Raw genomic sequence first — 18,669 nt, 5'->3', positions numbered from 1 at the left:
CGGTGGTGTGTGTGTGGGGGGGGGCAGGCTAGCAGCACGGTGGTGTGTGTGTGGGGGGGCAGGCTAGCAGCACGGTGGTGGTGGTGGTGTGTGTGTGTGGGGGGGGAGTGGTAGTCTTTCTCAGTTTCTCCACTTATGAAATCCTGCGGTAGTCTCCAGGGTCTCATTTGGAATTGTGACCGAGCCTTGGGTCTTACCAAACTGGTCCCTGGCAGCCCAAACAAGGTAGAATCAGCCACCTGACTTCAAAAGACCAGTTCAGGAGACAAGCAAGAGTGAAAAACAGAGAAAGATTTGTCCCGTGTGACCATATTGGGACGAGGAACACATAAAAGTCTGGTGATCTTCTCCTGCTAGATTCTGTTTGGGGGTCCAGACTTGAGCTTTAGATTTAGAAGGCAAAAGGAGCGTTTATCTGAGCAGCCGAATCGTGTGGTCCCACCCATCACTGACCCTTCTTTGTCCCAGGTCAATTCTCTCCTGCAAGCTGGTCCTACAAGTTATAAGAACAATATGGAATCTCTGGTTGGCACCAGGCTTCAACCTTTTCCTTCTCCCAGGATGAGATTCCTGGGAAGTTGGAGTTTCTCAGTGACCATTGTCTCTGCTGTCAGTCAAAGGGAGGAGACACGTGTATTTTGTCTCACTAGAATGTCTTCATTCCTGTTGGGACAGGTTCATGGGCAGTCCAAGTTCAAGATGGCATCCCTATCCGGTGGCTTCCTCTAAGGCAGCCTATTTTCTACTTAGTCTCCATCTTCAGAACTGGCCTTTCCAGAGCCCTTATCCTGGCTCCCGACCCTCTGTGGCATAGGCCAAACCCTGTCACCATCTCTGTGTGGTCCACATGTGCTCCCCGCAAGTGCAAAAGGCTTTTAAAAGCTGGTCTGGTAAGCTCTTAGGCACTCAGTGATTCTGGGGGCCAAGGATAAAGTACAGCTCAGTGTCCAGTACCCTATTCTACAATCTGAGGTGTTTGAGCCCCCCAAAACAGAGCCATGGTGACCCGAGCCCAGGCCAAGGAACCAGAGTCTCCAGCCAGCATGCTTCCTTTGGAATGTGTTATTGGCGAGGGGAAACAGAGAGTGGCCATTCACAAATAAAGCAGCTATGCTGTGGGGGGCAGGGACGGGGAGATTGATGACCCTGACCTGTTTTCTAGTTGTACTGATGGAGCAATCACCAAGAAAGCCTTAAGCTCATCTGAGTAGTGTCCCCACTGTTTTGATCATTCCCTTAAAAAGAGAGAGAGAGAAAACACATTTTATTGTCAACTAATGTTAGCCTTAGGAAGTTATAAAGATGGTGTTCGTTTCCTGCCAGCCCTTGAACCATCTAACGTGGGTGTCGTCAAAGCCATGAAACGGAAGCAGATACTGGATCGTGTCCCCTTTCCCCTGCACTTGGATATCTGCAGTAGTGTGTCTGGCTCTGTGGAATTTTATCAGATGTCTGTGGATCCTACGGGCTTCACAGATCCACTGCTGTTCACCCACATTGCCACCATTTCCAGAGCTCAGTTCACAGGCACGGACTCAGCTTCTTTTCGTCTTGTTCTGAGAAATACTCTTGGCGTTTTGTGTGTGCTTTTCGGATGCACTATCTATGCAACATCTTAGCCAAGAAGCAAGCAGCCACATGCCCAAGCACAGAGGGAGCCCAGCTGTGCCACTGGACAAAGGGTGGGTGGTGAGGGGAGGGGAGCGGAGGCCCTAAGAAGGGAAGGGAATTGCTGGTGAGATCTAGAGGTGCGCTGGAACGGGGCTTCTCATTGGTGCTCTTGACTGCCCCGCACACCTGTCCTCATAGGCGGAAGCCCCTTCCTACCCGCCCTGCCGCCTAGCTCCTGTCAACTCTCCAGGTCCCTGGTGCCGCCCTGACAATTGCTTTTACAGATACGCGTGCTCAGTTGGACGAAATGGCCAGGGTACTCAAGACTTTAGATGTTTGGCTGACAAGTATCCTGTCCCACTGTGGAGCAGCTAACATCTGCGCTGGGCACCTGTTGTAATTGTGCAGACAGGGAGGACTCCAGAACCCGTGGAGTGGTAGAGCAGGTGTGAGGTGAGGCAGGGACCACAGGTGCACATAGCAGGCCTATGCAGGAGCGTAGAGCGGCAGGGATTTACCTGGGTGCACCCTGATCTGATGGTCAAGGAACAGGAAGCATTCTGTGTGGAAGGCCACCTATCGCTACGGCCCTGCATCAGGGCAACAGTGCAGGACCAAGGGAAGGCTTATGTGGGAAGGGGTGGGGGGAGGCTTGCTGCTTAGACTTCCTCAGGCCTCTGCTGCCAGTGACCCCAGCAGATGCCCCACTAGGTGATCTCCATGGCAACCAGGGGCCCTGCAGGTGCTAATCTCCTGCTATCTGCTTGTGCCCACAGAACATGCTGGAGCAGGTCCTGATTCACCAGCCGGAGGATCCCATCACCTTCATGATCAACCACCTGCGCCGAAACAACGACAGCGGTGAGTACTCACTCCAGTGTGTGGTAGCTGCCACCACCATCTCCACCAGGGACCCTACCCATCCTGGCCGCAGCCCAGAAGCCCTCTGTTCCTAGCTGTGTCTGAAGGGAGATCAGAATAGGACAGGAAGGGGAGGGTACTTGGACAAGTTGCAGTGGTTAATTGGAGAAGGCCTTCTTGTTCTTTCTGAGCCTGACTAATAAAAACTCTCTTGCCAAGCTATTAAAATGCAAAGCCCAGAACGACCCATGTAATCAATTATTAATGCTTCCGCCTGCCCTCACCGATGTCGCCTGTTGGGTTTAAAGCTCTCTGATCACTCTGCTTGTCAGGTGAAGTTTGCTTTCTGCTCTACCTAGACAGGCAAGCACTCGGACTTTTCCAAGGGTCTCATTATCAGTACCTGCTAATGAGTTGCCTAACTCCCCAGACCTCAGCCAAAGGCGGGTTGGCCAGACCTAAGGCTCACATGCAGAGCTGGGAAGAGAAAGGCCCTCCAATGCGCTGGGCCCCATCCTGCATCCCACAGTGGTAGATTTGCCGAGTCGAGGGAGGATTCTTCTAACCTAGGTGAGCCACGTGGGGATCTGCTGTCTTGGTTGGTTGTGAATGGTTGGTTCACTAGCAGCCCTGAGGAAGCTTTATCTTACCACTAAAATTAGCATTCAGGGTTTGAGATGCCCCCATGGTGGAACTGGGATGCTTACAGTCCAAAATGATGCTAAATCGCCTAATAAAAGCTAGGTTTATGTTTGAGCTGGGTATGGTGGCATGTGCCTTTAATCCCAGCACTCAGGAAGTAGAAGCAGGTAGATTCTGAGTTCAAAGCCTTCCTGGTCTTCATAGTGAGTTTCAGGACAACCAGGGCTACACAGAGAAACTCTGCTTTGAAAAATAGGACATCTCTTTTGTCATAGTATCTTATCAGTTAGCAATAGAAATAAAACTGGAACAAATCTTTAGAAACCCATTTTTAAGGGTAGCCAGAGCAGGCTCCATGCCTGCAGGTGCGCCCAGGTAGCCAGAGCAGGCTCCATGCCTGCAGATGTACCCAGGTAGCCGGAGCAGGCTCCATGCCTGTGAGTGCACCCAGGTAGCCGGAGCAGGCTCCATGCCTGTGAATGCACCCAGGTAGCCAGAGCAGGCTCCATGCCTGCAGGTGTGCCCAGGTAGCCGGAGCAGGCTCCATGCCTGCAGATGCACCCAGGTAGCCGGAGCAGGCTCCATGCCTGTGGGTGCGTCCAGATCAGCAGCCTTCTTCACATATTCTGCCCCTGCACCTTGGTAGACATGAGGGTCCTCTTCTAACTCAAGTTTAGTACGTGGACCCCAGCAGGGAGTTCAAAGGGAGCCCAACAGTGTCCTTTTCTGAGGCTCTTCCAAGGCAGGAGTGGCTGAGTCTGGGTATCCCAGTACTCTGTCGAGGTTTTGACCAGAGAGTGGGTGGAAACTGAGCTGTGACAGGAGAGAGTCAGAGAACTCGGTCCCCTAGAACTCCATCTGCCTCTTCTAGCCTTGCATAGCCTGTCCCAGGCAATTCTCTCTTCCCCTCCCTTGTTGGTTGGTCATATACTGTGCTGGAGGAAATTCTTCATTGCCCTATCTACTGCTGGTGTGAATGTCCTGTCTGGGTGGGTGTGCCTCTTGGAGGATTTTTTTAAAGGTTTATTTTCATTTTTTTGTGTATGAGTATTTTGCCTGCATGTGTATGTCTGTGCACCATGTATGTGCAGTACCCACTGAGGCCAGAAGAGGGCAATGGATCCCCTAGAACTGGAATTACAGATGCGCCACTATGTGGGTGCTGAAAACTGAATCCAGACCCTTGGCTAAAGCAGCCAGAAGCAGCCAGTGCTCCTAGTGCCTGAGCTCTCTCCCCATGCCCCACCGTGAGGAAATTTTTTTGAACTAATAACCTTCAGGCTTCTGTAAACCTCAGGCTTGCTCTTCCTGTCTCAGTACTGCTGTGCGGCTGAGGTTAGTATTTCAGCAGCAGGTGCCCTGCACCAGCCTTCTCAATCCCTGTGTCATCGTTCTGGTCTGACCGAGTGCAGCTGACGCCTGCTGGATGGCTAGCTCTTCCCTGTGTGACAATCCGCGCGTGGCCACCTACCATGCACCTCCAGGGCTGTGGCTTTGCAGACTGCTCTCCGTGGAGTTCTCTCTTTATTCCACACAGCACCCTCTGCTGCGGGGAGTGGAGTCCAGGCCTGTGTTGGGGACTCCTCACCATGGTCAGCCTCCCACCCGTCATCTGGATGGGTGTCTCTTTCTAGCACGGACGTTCTTCAGGACTCGTGCTGGGTCCCATAACCACAGCTTTCGAGGCTTAATAACCCCCCCAGTTCTCCACCGTAGTCTCAGGCCTTGGTTGAGCATTTATGGGACATCTGTGTCTTTGGATGGGGGTTTTCTTTTTTTTTTTTCTTTTTTTTTTTTTTGGATTTTCGAGACAGAGTTTCTCTGTAGTTTTTGGTGCCTGTCCTGGAACTAGCTCTTGTAGACCAGGCTGGCCTTGAACTCACAGAGATCTGCCTGCCTCTGCCTCCCCGAGTGCTGGGATTAAAGGCGTGCGCCACCACCACCCGGCTGGATGGGGGTTTTCATAGGCTTTCATTCCCAAAAAAGCAAAGCTAAACAACAGGTAGAGGAAGGCCACCTTGCTGTTGTGATTTTTTTAGGGTGTCTAAGACAAGACACGTGGGATCAGCTTGAGCCATGCCCCTCTGGAACTTAGCAGGGTCCCATGCCATGCAGCCTGCATTTCTCTCACCCACCTCTGGGCAGCAGTAAGAGTTGCTTGCCTCCTAGCACCAGAGCCACCTTCCTGCTTACTGGCAGCAAGGCAAACCTGGGCACACGAAACACTGACCAGTGACTGACGTGGGAGGAGGAACTCATCCCAGCCTGTTGAGCATGCCCAGGAGAGAGGGAAGGAGCCCCCGCACTTGGGCTAGCAGCCCCTTTGCCTCGAGAAAAGCATTTAGTACAAAGTGAGCATTTACGGTGGCCCTGGGCAATATTAGCACAGGCAGCGGTGGATATAATGGAGCGTTTCGCTTCTTATCAAACGCTTGTCCAGGAAAGCCTTGTATTGGAGTTCTGATACCTGAGGGGTTCCTTGTGAATTTTAAATCGTGTTCCTAGTTAAGCCTCCAAAGGCTCCATGGATGGAAAGGTTCTTTGATTCCCTTTGAAGTGCTTGGAGGAGTCTGATTACTCTTGGCAGTCAAGCAGCCTTTTATGACACTGTTTATAAATAATTACTCATGAGCTAGGCTAGAGTTTCAAGTTAGATTTTAAGAAACTGAAATTAGTCACATAAGCGAGTATGAGAAATGGGGAGGGAAGAAGGGCCACGATGTTCCTCTTTAAAGTATTTTCTTAGGCGTGAACAATTTGGGCGCCACTTACAGGAGCTGGGAATGGAGGGGAGGAACATTCCCCCTGTAGCCCCCGCCCATGGCCTTTGCCAAGATGAACATACTGGCTAGGAGCTGGACTTCATGGCTGGATGTCCTGGTTACACGCTCAGTGTGAGATGCATCTACCTTCCAGCACTGCCATCCCAGAACCCTGGGTCTGGCTGGTGGCATTCTGAGGGGTGGGCAAAGGTCTGTGCTTAGAGCAAGGGGCGCCAGTGTTGGCTCACATGGGCACCAGTGCAGGCTCACATGGGCACCAGTGCAGGCTCGCATGGGCACCAGTGTAGGCTTGCACAGCGGCCTCCCGCATCCTGACTTTGGCTGGGCAGGCACTCTCTATAGTCACAGCAGTGTCCCCAACCCCTGTTCCTCTCTGTCTTTGGTCACCCTCCCTGCTGCTCTCCAAACTCTAGATTGAACTCTGGCTCCGATCCCACCATCCCCTTCACTGCACCTAATGTCCACAGAGCCACCTCATTTCCACACTTGGGCTGCAAATGGTGTTTCCACCTGCTATGACAGCTCTCACTCAGATGGAGGCGTGGCATGAGAGGCCTTGCCCTGGCCTACGTGTTGGAGTAGAAATGGATTCCTTGCTCCCTGCCCTGAGCCCTGCGCTGATGCTGGAAAGCACCCCCAGCTCTTACAACAGCCTGTGTCGTGTGTGTTGTGCCCACCCTTGGCCCTTCGCCAACGGCTCTGCAAGGCACGGTTCCTGGATGGTGGTGGCTGGTGGCAGCCCCATGACCCACAGAGCATCAAGGACAAAGGCTGTAGCATCAGTGCCTGGAACAGCAGTGTTCTTCCTCCAGGCCATTTTGTGGCCCTGCTTGGAGTATCCTTCCTGGCGGGGTAGCCCTGGCATGGCTCTCCAGCTGTGTTGAATTCTGTGGTCCTCTCTCCTTTTACTAGAGCCTGACTCAACTTGGCCACCCATGGGTCCTTCGCAGTTCCCTACAATGTTGACTGGCAAAGGGAGCCTTTTGTAGGTGGCAGCAACGGTGACTCTCAGTGGTCTCATCAAGGGCCGGGGGATAGCTGAGGTGGGCACTGCAGTTTCCGCTGTGTGGGTAGCCCTGCAGTGTTAACTTCTGTGGAAAGGTTCATGCGGATAAGACTTTGTACCTGTCCTCTGAGAGCTGGCCGTTTCCCCGGGGACAGCAGTGCCCCAGTTTTTAGGTTGGTGATGAAGCTTACTACAGAGGAAGAGAAGCTGCGGCAAGTAGCTGAACCAGTTCCTCCACAGCGGAACCCGGTGTAGTCTCAGCAGGAAGAAGCCACGCAGTAGGGCCCAGAGTGTCCCCTGGCTGGGTTGAGGCAAGGACATTCTTGACAGGGAATGACAAGCGATAAATGAACATATGTTAACATCATCTGGGAAGAAAGGGGCTTCTCTAGGACTCTCAGCTCAATGGAGGGAGTCATTTGGGGGTTCCCTTGGGGATTCTCTGAGCCCAAGGCTATTAGGGAAAACAGGTCCCATCTGAGCCTTTTGGAAGCCATACCCCTGAAGGTCCAAGGGAACCCCAAAGATCCTGGGACTCAGGCCAGCAGAGCACTGTGGTACCCAGAGTGTATGGCTCACTTTGCTAGCCTGCCCGCCATGTGGAGCCCCATCATGTCCACTACCCCATCCTCTCTCTGATGGATCCTGTGCTACTTGCGAAATTTTCAGAGTTTTGGCTGGGAGGTCGGGGAAGGGGGGGAGGAGTGCCATCTCACTCCTCCTCCACCCTCACCTCAGAAGCGAAAAGGTACTGGGAATTGGGGCAGAGATCTATATGAACCCAAACAGTCTATCAGAGTGACCATGCGCTGGCCTCTAAACTGCTGGCCTAAAGGACACTCTCTGGTTCCATCTCTGTCTGTCCCCGGAGTGGACAGTCACTCATGCTTCTCCTGTGCACGGAGAAGTCCTTCCAGCTCCACGTGGGTAGTTGAGCCTCGAGAGAGTTGGGTAGACAGCATCCTAAGGCTAAGGGGACTCATTCTGGACAATATGGAGGTGACATCTTCAAGAGACTTCACTGGCAGCCATCCTGGGCTTAGGTGTCCATCTGACTTTGTTGGTACCCCTTCCCACCCTTTCATTGCAATAGGCTTCTCTCTCTTCCCGGTTACCAGCAACTGTTCCATGGTATCCCAGATGATACCCCAGGGCTTCTGCAGAACCAAAACTATTCCAGAGCCAGGACTTACAGCCGCAAATAAGCTGCCAGAGTTTTAAAAAATTTTGCCTAGAAATGCCTGCATTCGAAAACACAGACTTCCCTGCCTTGGGTTTTATAAATCTGACCCGTACACTGCAGGCTTCTTTCCATTATTTTCTTCTATAAAATGACGAGGTGTGTGTGGGAGATACATTCTACTAAATAAGAAGGCATAAATATATATATATATATATAAAAGCATCAAAGGTCGATTTACATAAAATACAACTTTATTTGAAAGAGTGTTCCCAAGACAAAGTCCCTGTTTAAAATGCTTTATGGCATTTGAAAATCCCAATTGTTTTTGATATTCATTAGTTTGGCGAACAAGTTACTGTGTCCCTGTCCCTGCGGAGACAGAAAAATAAACCATCTCTGTGATCGCTTACCTCTCTAAACACAGAGAATGCATTCCGGGGCGCGAGCGTCTCCCAGCCTCAGGATTATGAATGGCCGTGTCACTGGCAGAAATGAAATCTGGGGAGGAAAGAAATAGACCCAACGCAGCACAGACAGGGGAGGCCGCTTTGTCACGCCCAGTGCTGACGTCCAAATCTTTTTCTTCCACAGTGCCGAAGGTCGTGATATTAGGTCCGCCTGCCTCAGGGAAAACCACCATCGTAAGTGCATTAGATTAAATGCGGTTCTGGAAGGTGTCATTCATGCTCTGGTGGACAGGAAGCTGTGCACTAGTGTGCACCACCCGCCTGCCCTTTTCTTCTCTTCCTGCCCACTTTCTCATTGTAAATGGCAGTGTGTGTTCATAGCCAGGGTCTTAGTTAAGGTTTCTATTGTTGTGAAGAGACACCATACCACAGCAATTCTTACAAGGAAAACAATTAACTGGGGCTTGCTTACAGTTCAGAGGTTTAGTTCCTTATTGTTATGGCTGGAAGCGTGACAGCATGCAGAAGGACTTGGTGCTGGAGAGGTAGCTGCAAATTCTACACCTGGATCAGCAGGCAGCAGGAAGAGCAAGTGAGCCACCGGGCCTGACTTGAGCTCCTGAAACCTCAAAGCCCACCCCAGTGACACACTTTCTCCAGAAAGGTCACACCTCCTAATGGTGCCATTCCCTCAGAGCCTATGGGGGCCGTTTTCATTCAAACCACCACAGATGGGAATTCAGAATGTGTGAGACTACAGTCACATAGCCCTTCGGGGATGAGCGCTGCCTAACACGTGGGCACCACCCCTTGCCTGGTCACACCTCAGAGGCACCCTGGGGTCATCTCCCCCAGTTGTAGCTGAGGAGTTCATGTCTAGAAGGAATTCTGGGCCAAGGGCCTGCATACGTTGGGGGCTCCGGTTATGGAGTCTCAGTGTGGACCGAGAAATAGCTGAAGCAGGACGGGCAAAGGCCCTGTGCCGTGTGTTCACACGTCAGTTCTGAGACTTCAGCACACCATTTTACCCCCTTTGCTCTTTAGTCTCCCCAAGGTAAAACCAGACCAGACGGTGAAACATGTCAGCTCCTCCCCCCCCCTTGTCTCTTTTCCACGCCCCAAAACCGGCTGGAAGCTGGGGCCTTTGTTCTTCCATGACTTTCATCTCCGGGTCCTTGGTTTGACTTTGTTTTTCTCTTGAGCCTGGGTATTACTTTATAGCTTTGGCTGGCCTAGAACTGGGGCTGTAGCCCAGGCCGCACCCAAACTCAGAGTAGAGTCCTCCTCCCTCTGCCTCTCGTTGCTGTAATTACAGGTGTGGGCCACCATGTCCAGCTGCATGTCCAGCTGCATGTCCAGCTGCATGTCCAGGCTTTCGTTTTTTTTTTAACTTTTATTACATCTTACTATTTTGTATGTGTGTACATGCTCACATGTGCATTTGTGGGGGGAGGCATACATGAGCCACAGTGCATATATAGATAGAGGTCAGAGGGAAACTTGTGGGCGTTGATTCTCTCTTTCTACCATGTGGGGCCCTGGGATTCAACTCAAGTTGTCAAGATTGGCATCAGGCACCCAACACGCCAAGCTAGTCCCTGGTTGTAGCTGTTAAATTCCACAGGTGTAGTAGAATTATGACAATCTGAGGTGGGACTCTTTCTACCTTCTAAGCTCGGGTGACAGTAGGCTTAGGCTGTCCCTTGCCCACTGAGCACTTTACCTCAAAAAGGAACCAAGATGGGTGATCCTTGCACAAGACACCCGTGTGTGCTGCACTGTGAGGGTCGATGAAGCTGTTGTCATTCGTCTGTCCGTCTGTCTCTCCAGCCTTCTGTGTCTCCATATGCAGGTTTTCTGTTTTATTCTCCTCCTTTCTCGTCGGCCTCCCTGAATCCAGCCACCACCACTGTGCTATTTTTAGAGACAGGGATCCCCCCACTTGCTTATTCTTGGTATTGCCAGAGCTTTGAAAACTGCAGGCTCCAGGGGTCTCCTACAGATGCTGTGATCAACCCTGGGGCTGGGTCTGGATGGCCAGTGATCTTGAGGCTGGGATCCATGATGACCTAATGCATCTAAACACCTGCTGGGCTCCCTTAGTGAGCTGTGTGCTCAGCAACAGGGCAGCTGTCCTTTAGGTGCCCGGTCCTCTCTGATCCCTAGGAAGGATTTGCTGGGCACAGCAGGTGAGGAACACAGAGGCCTACCTCCACCTCTTCCTCGTGGTCCACAAAACCCAGGAAGACCCAGAGGTGGACGGCCACACAGAGCCAATGCTGGGTGAACCTGCTATGTCTGCTGCTGGGGAGCCTCCTCCAGCCACCCACAAATGACTGTTTCCCAAGGCCAGCCTTTGCTCCACTGCCCAGCTACAGTCCCCACTCCTCAGCCATCTTTTTCTAATGGAATACATGAGGATTTGGCAGATTTAATTCCATTGGTTTTTGTTCTGTTTTTTCTGTTTATTCAGGTTGGCCTCAAACTTAACAATTCTCCCATTTCAGCTTCCAAATGCTGGTGGTACAGCCACATGCTACCAACCTGGCCTTGTGTGTGTCTGTGTATCTGTGTATGTGTGTGTGTATCTCTGTGTGTGTCTTTGTGTTGTCTGTGTGTGTCTGTGCAACTGTGTGTCTGTGTGTGCGCGTGTCTTTGTGTTGTTTGTGTCTGTGCAACTGTGTGTGTGTGTCTGTGTGTGTGTATGTGTAGACCAGAGGATGTCTTTGAGTTACACTCATTAGCACCATCTACCTCCTCAGAGACTGGGTCTCTCACTGGCCTGGAACTTGCTAGTAGTCTAGACTGCCTGATCAGCACGCCCCAGGGATCCTGCTGTCTCCACCTTCACAGCACTGAGGTTACAAGTGTGCTGTCATGCCAGGAATTGTCATATGGGTTCCGAGGGTTGAACTCAGGTCTTTCTCCTTGCAAGGAAAACACTTCACTGACTGAGCCATCGCCCCCACCCAGTGGAGTTATACCTAAGGTGTTCGCTTTTATTTCTTCAGGCAATGTGGCTCTGCAAACACCTCAACAGCAATCTCATCACCAAGGAGAACTTACTAGAAAAAGAGTTTTCCCAAATGGCCAAGGAAGCCAAGAGACACTATGAGATTTACAAGGTAAGGCTGGCCCCTGGGCCAAGGGCAGGGACAGAGCAGCTGTGGCTTCAGGGCTTCACCTTCCTATTCACTTGGCTACTTTCCATCTTCTTTTTAAAACTATATTTTAGATGATTTCTTCATGAGTGTGTGCGCGTCCTCAGAGGCCTGCAGAGGGTATCAGATCCCCTAGAGTTGGAGTTAAAAGTGGTTGTGAGCCACCTAATGTGGGTGCTAGAGACTCAGGTCTTCTGGAAGAGAATCAAGTGCTCCTAACCACTGAGCTGTCTCCAGTCCTCCATTTTCTTTTGAATGAACTGAAAAGCAAAGTCTTGTGTAAAATAAGATGCAGGCAGATATGACAGTGGAAAGAGGGAATTTAGAGGCCAGGCCCTTCCTTGTAGGAAAGCAGGTAAAGAGCAATGATTTGTCCTGGTTAAGACATCGTAGTCCAGTCCAGTGAAGAAGCGGTGGGGACGGCACATCTTCATCCCACAGAGGGGGCCTGGTGGCCACACCTGGGCTGCGGGACTGAGCTGCGCTGTGACTTCAAGGGCGGCCATCAGACACAGCAACCCCAGTGCTAGACTCTGGAAGTGTTTCTCTGACGCTGTAGGGTTCCCCATGGCCCTGTGTCCACCCTCAGCGCTTCCCACTCATGCTTTTGCTCCTGGTGCAGCCCACAAGGATGGAGACTGCTGTTTCCCAGATCCCACCAGCTTCGCGTTCGCCAAATAACCCTAGCCCAGGCCTGACAGCCTTTCCGGTGCTGGGATTAGCAGCATGCACCGTGTCCTCTGGGGTCCCTGCAGGTGCCACACGGGGACGTGAACCACCGAAGACATGAGTGAAAACCCAGTGCAGACTTCGTCAGCCTGGTTCAGACTTCCCAGAGTCTAATGCCAGGCGGTTCATTATCAGCATATTCTAACAGTACAGTTGGGGAAAAGGTTTCCAGGCAACAGTCAGTCCAATCAGTGCAATTCCAGGTGCACTTGCGACCACAAAGAGATTCTTTTTTATAGTACGTGTGCGTGTGACCATTAGGGTGGGCTCTGTGGCTAAAAGGCCTAGAATCTAGTGTGGTCTCTTGTGGTTGTTTTACTCTTTTTGGCTCTTTTGTGGGGCCCGCCACCCAGCCCCCAAATAAATCACACACGGAGGCTTATTCTTAGTTATGAATGCTCAGCCTTAGCTTGGCTTGTTTCTTGCCAACTTTTCTCATTTTAAATTATCCCGTCCACCTTTTCCCTCTGGGCTTTTATCTTTCTTACTTCTGTATACTTTACTTTCACTCTGGCTGCGAGGCTGGTTCCCGACATCCTTCTCTCCTTGCTCTCTGCTCCTCTCTTCCTAGGTTCTCCTCCTGTTTATGCTCTCTGCCTGCTCAGCCCCTCCTGTCCGTGCTCCTGCCTTGCTATTGGCCGTTGAGCTCTTTATTAGACCATCAGGTGTTTCAGACAGGCCAAGAATCACAGCTTCACAGAGTTAAACAAATGCAGCATAAACAAAAGCAACACACCTGAAACTAATATTCCCCACCAATGCTCTCTGACCGATAGCGTACAGGTCACTAGGGCATACGGTACATGTGACATCTCCCCTAAGGATGGGTAAGAGTCTAGGGAGGGAAGAGTCTGGGATAATCATCCTGGGTGAGGTCTGTCTCCACAGAGAGCAGAAAGGTCATCAGGTCGTTAATAGAATCCACTCTTGGCTTTCTGGACGGGATGCAGGTATCTGATTTTATCTCCTCCATGGAGAAAACATCCCTGTGTGATTAATATTCCTGGTTCTCTTGGTGCTTGTCTGTGAGCACAGGACTTGGTGCCCCCAACAATACGCAGCTAGCCAAGTGTCTTTTAAAAGATTGTTTTTTGTGTGTTTGGTGTATGAGTGTGTGTGTGTGTACCTGATGGTGCAAGTGTGTGTGCGTGAAAACCAGAGGTCAATGAGCAGTGTGTTCCTCGATCACTCTCAGACACGTTCTTTTCCAGCCAGGTCTCTCAGTGAACCTGGAACCCACCTAGGCTGGCTGGCATCTCTGCCTCTTCTACCTCCTTGTCTTGTATTTCAGCACACTGTCTTTAATCAAATGCAAAGATTTTTTTTTCCCAAAATTCCCTTTAGGGCAAAGAGTGGGGATGTGTCTTGGTATTCTTCTCTGAGGTCCAGTCTCTGTCCCCCTCCTGTGGCACCCTCAGGTCTGCTGATACTCAGCATCTGGGCCACCACCCAGGTCCCCTCAGCCCCACCATCTCAGAGCCACATTTGTCCAGTACCCTGGCCACAGTCTAGGCCTGTTGGCCCTTCTAGTGCTTAGACCCCAGGACTTGAAGCTATATAATACATCAGCCAGCTCAGCCAGCTGGCTCGCTTGTGAGACAGAAACACAAGCACATTTGACCTTCAAGTCGGACTTGTGACCTTCAGTCATCCACCCTGCCAAAGGACACCTTTTTGTCAAAACCAAAGATTGAAGGAGACTGCTGCAGGTAAAGACAGCGTTGGACACGTGACCCAGCCACCTGCTGAGCCACAGGCACAGCCTGGGAGGTGTGTCCAGACTGCGGAGTTAAGGTTCGTTCAACTCTTTTCTAAGAGCAGGGCTGTGATGCTCCCAGCCATGGAAGATTCTGGAATCAAAGTATCAGAACACCAGAAGGGGCAGGACTGTCCTCCAAGCCACTGAGGGATCACACGACTTTTTGTTTATTATGACCTGTATATTACAAAATATGACAAAGATGTGAAGGAGATTTGAGACCCTCACAGGCCAGGTCCTGGCATCAGCGGCTCCCAAGTCAGGCCCCACAGCTTTAGGATTGAATTCTCTGCAGGAAGTGCAAACTGCCTACCCCAGGGGCTTCCCCCCTCCACCCAGTCCAGCAGCACAGGCACCTTATAAACCACCTGTGGCCTGGCCTGGCCTGGCCTTTAGAGCCAGTCCTGAGGAGTGGGATCAAGGCATAACCTTTAAGACACCATCTTGGGAATTGTGAGACTAGAGCCCCCCCCCCCCAGCACACTCCCCTCTGTCACCATGGTTAACTGAGTGTCCTCTGGAAGGTGTTGTATTGGGGCAGAGCTGCCTTGTTTGTGGAGTGAATAAGTGACCTGAGTTTGGGAAGCTGGGCTTCTAAAGCTGGGTTATTCCTAATTCAGCTCTCCACGGCATTCACAATGTATTTTCCCCTTGCATCCCAGGCTGACTCTGAGCTCCAGCTTCTGATGCGCTGGCCTGCACTTCCGGGGGCTAGACTACAGTCATGGGCCGCCGGGCCCAGTTTTGTGTCTACAAATTTAAAACCTGGTTGCTGGCTTCTGTGCTAGTGTGCCAGCCTCCCGAATCCCAAGGCCAACACTGCCTGTCCCTCCTTAAGTGTCAATGGCCACCTTGTGGTGGACTCTGCCTCTCTCATTCTCTCCTTCTTGTCCCCTGTCCCCAGCCTCTGCCTTCCCCTCCAGAGTCTTAGGGGTGGTTCTTCTGCCATCCCTTAATTTTCTGCTAACTTGCAGCAGCTGAACTTTGCATAAGACTCTGGAAAATGTTCTTTCTTAAAAAAGAAAAGAAACATTTTTACTTTTAAATTATACTGTGTGTGTATGTGCACGCATGTGCACAAGTGTGCATTCATGTCGGCTCCAAGGCACTTGTGGAGGTCAGAGAACAACTTGGAAGACTAGATTCTCTTTCCACCAAGAATTGAACTTGGGTCATCAGGATGCACGGTGGCATGTGCCTTTACCCACTGCTAACTCTCTGACCTGGGAAAGGTCCTTGGCCATTCTGACAGAGCTATCTGTGGAAGGCAGACCGGGGGCTCTCAGCTTGTCCCCTCCTGCTGTGCTGTTGGAGTCTGTTCTGTGCCCACCGACATTAGGGTTCCCGAGAGTGGATCCTGGTGATAAGTGACCCAAACTCATGCCACTCCGGTGTGAAATGAAGTCCAATCCAGGAAGTTAAGTGGTTCCCGTGGGCAGAACCAGGCACAGCCCAGCCACCTGGCCCCTCCAAGCATCCAACCAGCATGTCCTTCAAGACACGAAGGGACACTGGGGTGGCACACCAGTCATCCCGCCACTGGGCCCCACCGCTGCTAGAGGCGACACTGGAAGCTGCCGGGGAAGAGAACAAAACCCAGACTGGCTGAAATAGATGCAGCCAGTGCTGTCCCTAAACAATCAAAAAAGCAGACTGGCCCTACAGTGAGTCTGGGTGTTGTGAGGAGGGCCACTTGTTTGTTTCCCAGCTGCCTGGCAGCTCAGACCCAAAATAACCACAGAGAAACTGTATTATTTAAAACACTGCTTGGCCCATTAGCTTGGTTAACGCTTATATCTTAATTTAACCGATTTTTAGTAATCTGTGTATCGCAACGTGGCTGTGGCTTACCTGGTGAAGTTCCCAGGTGGGGCTACATGGCTTCTCTCCTAATTCCTTCTTTCTCCCAGCATTCAGTTTAGTTTCCCTGTCTAGCTCTATTCTACCTTATCAGGCCAAGCCAGTTTCTTTATGAACCAATGATATTCACAGCATACAGAGGGGAATCCCACATCAACTGGGCACTCAGAGCAGTGCCCAGGAGAAGCCACGTGGGCTCCAGCTACTTGTCTCCGCCTCTCCCTGTAATCCAGGCCTGGGGGGCGGGGAGATGAGTTACCAGGTTCTGGAAGGAGGCAGCCTGACTCCCGCAAAGACAGTCTGGGGGGTGGGGCTTCTGGAAGCAGCCCAGAGCCCCTGTGATGATGTGACACATCAAAGCTGTCATCCAGACAGCAGAGTGGCAGGGAACGGCAGGGGGCATTTGGGATGGGCTTTCCTCAAAGCCACCACCTAGCCCCTGCTGGGAAGGCGTCCAGAGGCGTGCACCCCACCTGGGCCTGCCACCTTTCAACTGTGTGCTTTGACTGCTTAGATTCTGTGCATCTGGGCAGATGCTTCTTGTGTCCCTGTCCTTGTCTGCATGTTGTGTGAGTAGATGGTGTCAGGGAGGGGGGTGAGCCCTGGGAACATGGCCCAGGCATGCAAACCGCTCTGGCAGGGAGGGGACGGGAAGAAAAGGTGCTACCTATCCACTCCTTCTTTATTGCCAACCCTGGGGAGCTCCCCTGGAGGATATGGGCACCAACAAAAAGGCGGCCTCATTGTCCAGTGGCTCCCAGCCTGGTGGACCCTTTGACTCTGAGGTCACTTTAGGCTACAGGCTCTCCATGTGAGGTCCCAGTCCTGGTGTAATGCCATCACTTGGGACCATGTTGGAAATGCAGGCTCTCAAATTCAGAACTCCTAGGGCAGGTTCCAGGAACCCACTGACTGGGCTGAAGATGTGGCTCCCTTAAGTAGACTGCTTGCCTAGCATTCATCAGGCCCAGTAATCCCAGCACGAGGGAGGTGTAGAGGCATTAGGCTCAGTCGTTCAAGGTCATCCTTGGCTACCTGGGAGTAGCTGAGAAACCAGGGGTTGTGGGAGGTGGTGCTGGGGAGATGGCTAAGTAGGTAAAGTGCTTGCTGTACAAGCATGAGGACCTGAGTTCAATCCCCAGCACCCATGTTAAAAAGCCAGGAGTGGTGGCATGCACCTTTAATCCCAGCACTTAGGAGGTAGGCAGATCTCTGTGAGTTCAAGGCTAGCCTGGTCTACAAAGCAAGTTCCAAGACAGGACAGACTCCAAAGCTACAGAGAAACCTTGTCTCAGAAAAAAAAAAAAAAAAAAAAAAAAAAAAAAAAAAAAAAAAGACATATCATGCATACTTGTAATCCCAGCACTGAGGGGATAGAGACAGGAAGGGTCCTGGGCTAGGCAGCCAGCCAAACCTAGTTGGAGTGTTCCAGGCCAGTGAGAAAAGAAAACACAAACAAAAACAAAGGTAGGTGGCACCTGAGGTGAAGGTCCCAGCTGTGGTTCATGATTCTCAGGCGTTATTGACACATAAAAGTCAGGCTTCCAGGAATGTATCCTTGGCACTCTTCTGATGCTGGGGCAGTTGTCTGTTGGTCAACATTCATGCCCAGTTCTTTGGGGGTAAGGCCTTCTGTCATTTGCCCAGTGGTGTGAACACACTCATCAAAGTCAGCTTTTGGTCAGCAGTGTGAAGTCATCAAATGTGCGGTTGGAGAGAGGTGTGCACACCCCTCAAGCCTCAGCCAACTGGCTCCCATTCCTACCTTGTGTGGGGTTCAAAGGCTAAAGACACCATTCCTTTCCTTGAGCATCACCACTGGGAGCAAGAGACGCGTCCTTGAACAGCTTGTTACCTGCATTCACGGGGCACGGAGACTTCACACCATGTGTCTTTCCTCCAGAGGATTCCCAATTCGATGCTCATCAGCCTGGTCCAGGAGCGCCTGAATGAGGACGACTGCCTCAGGAGGGTAAGGCTGCGTGGCACTGCGTGCCTCGGGATGGTTGCCAGGGGAAGGGGGAAGGGATGGATCCATCTGTGAGGCGACAGAGAAGGTAAAGCTGGCAACTAGAAGCTGAGCAAATGTCAGTGTGTAGTCATGGGCGCCAGAGTAGGTGGGGTAGTTGACAATTCTGTTGGGGTGCCTATAGGGACAGCTAACCTACTCTGAGCCATCCTAGAAGAACAGCCAGCAAGATGAAATTGCCAAAGTATATGTGGGAGAGGGACCAAGGGACCCCGCTAGTGACACTGAAGTGTCCAAGGTCTTTGACTGCCTACTGTGTCCATGTGCCTTTTCCCCGCCGCCTGCTCACCCGTCTACTTGGGTGGCTCTTCCAGACCCGCAGCGAGCTGTCTCTGCCCGCTCGCCGCATGGCGGGACCAGCCCACCCGGGATGAGCCACCGCTTGTAAACCGCCCGGGGATCTTGCAGCTCCCAGAGCCCACTGCCTGCCTACTGCCACCTGGGATCTGCAAGCATTTTTAAAAAATCATAAAAGGGGGCTGGAGAGATGGCTCAGAGGTTAAGAGCACTGACTGCTCTTCCAGAGGTCCTGAGTTCAATTCCCAGCAACCACATGATGGCTCACAACCATCTATGAGATCTGGCGCCCTCTTCTGGTGTGTGGGAAGCAGAATGTTGTACACATAATAAGTAAATAA

General features: G+C 51.6%; 1 protein-coding gene across 2 annotated transcripts in view; it reads left to right on the top strand.

Annotated features, from left to right (window-relative positions):
* The window catches only part of Ak8 (adenylate kinase 8), a 120,213-nt gene that overhangs the window by 523 nt on the left and 101,021 nt on the right, over positions 1–18,669 (top strand). Inside the window, exons 2-5 of one of the 2 annotated variants that reach the window (XM_005346183.2) lie at positions 2,388–2,472; positions 8,678–8,727; positions 11,505–11,618; positions 17,906–17,974. In XM_005346183.2, the coding sequence (XP_005346240.1) occupies positions 2,388–2,472; positions 8,678–8,727; positions 11,505–11,618; positions 17,906–17,974 (318 nt within the window). Of the gene's footprint in view, positions 1–2,387; positions 2,473–8,677; positions 8,728–11,504; positions 11,619–17,905; positions 17,975–18,669 lie in introns of those variants that run through there. The other variant, XM_026778594.1, reaches the window with a different exon arrangement.

Source organism: Microtus ochrogaster, chromosome 4 (genome assembly GCF_000317375.1).
Source record: "Microtus ochrogaster isolate Prairie Vole_2 chromosome 4, MicOch1.0, whole genome shotgun sequence".
Classification (NCBI taxonomy): domain Eukaryota; kingdom Metazoa; phylum Chordata; class Mammalia; order Rodentia; family Cricetidae; genus Microtus; species Microtus ochrogaster.
Note: the sequence above shows the minus strand (reverse complement) of the source record. Positions and strands in the feature narration are given on the sequence as shown.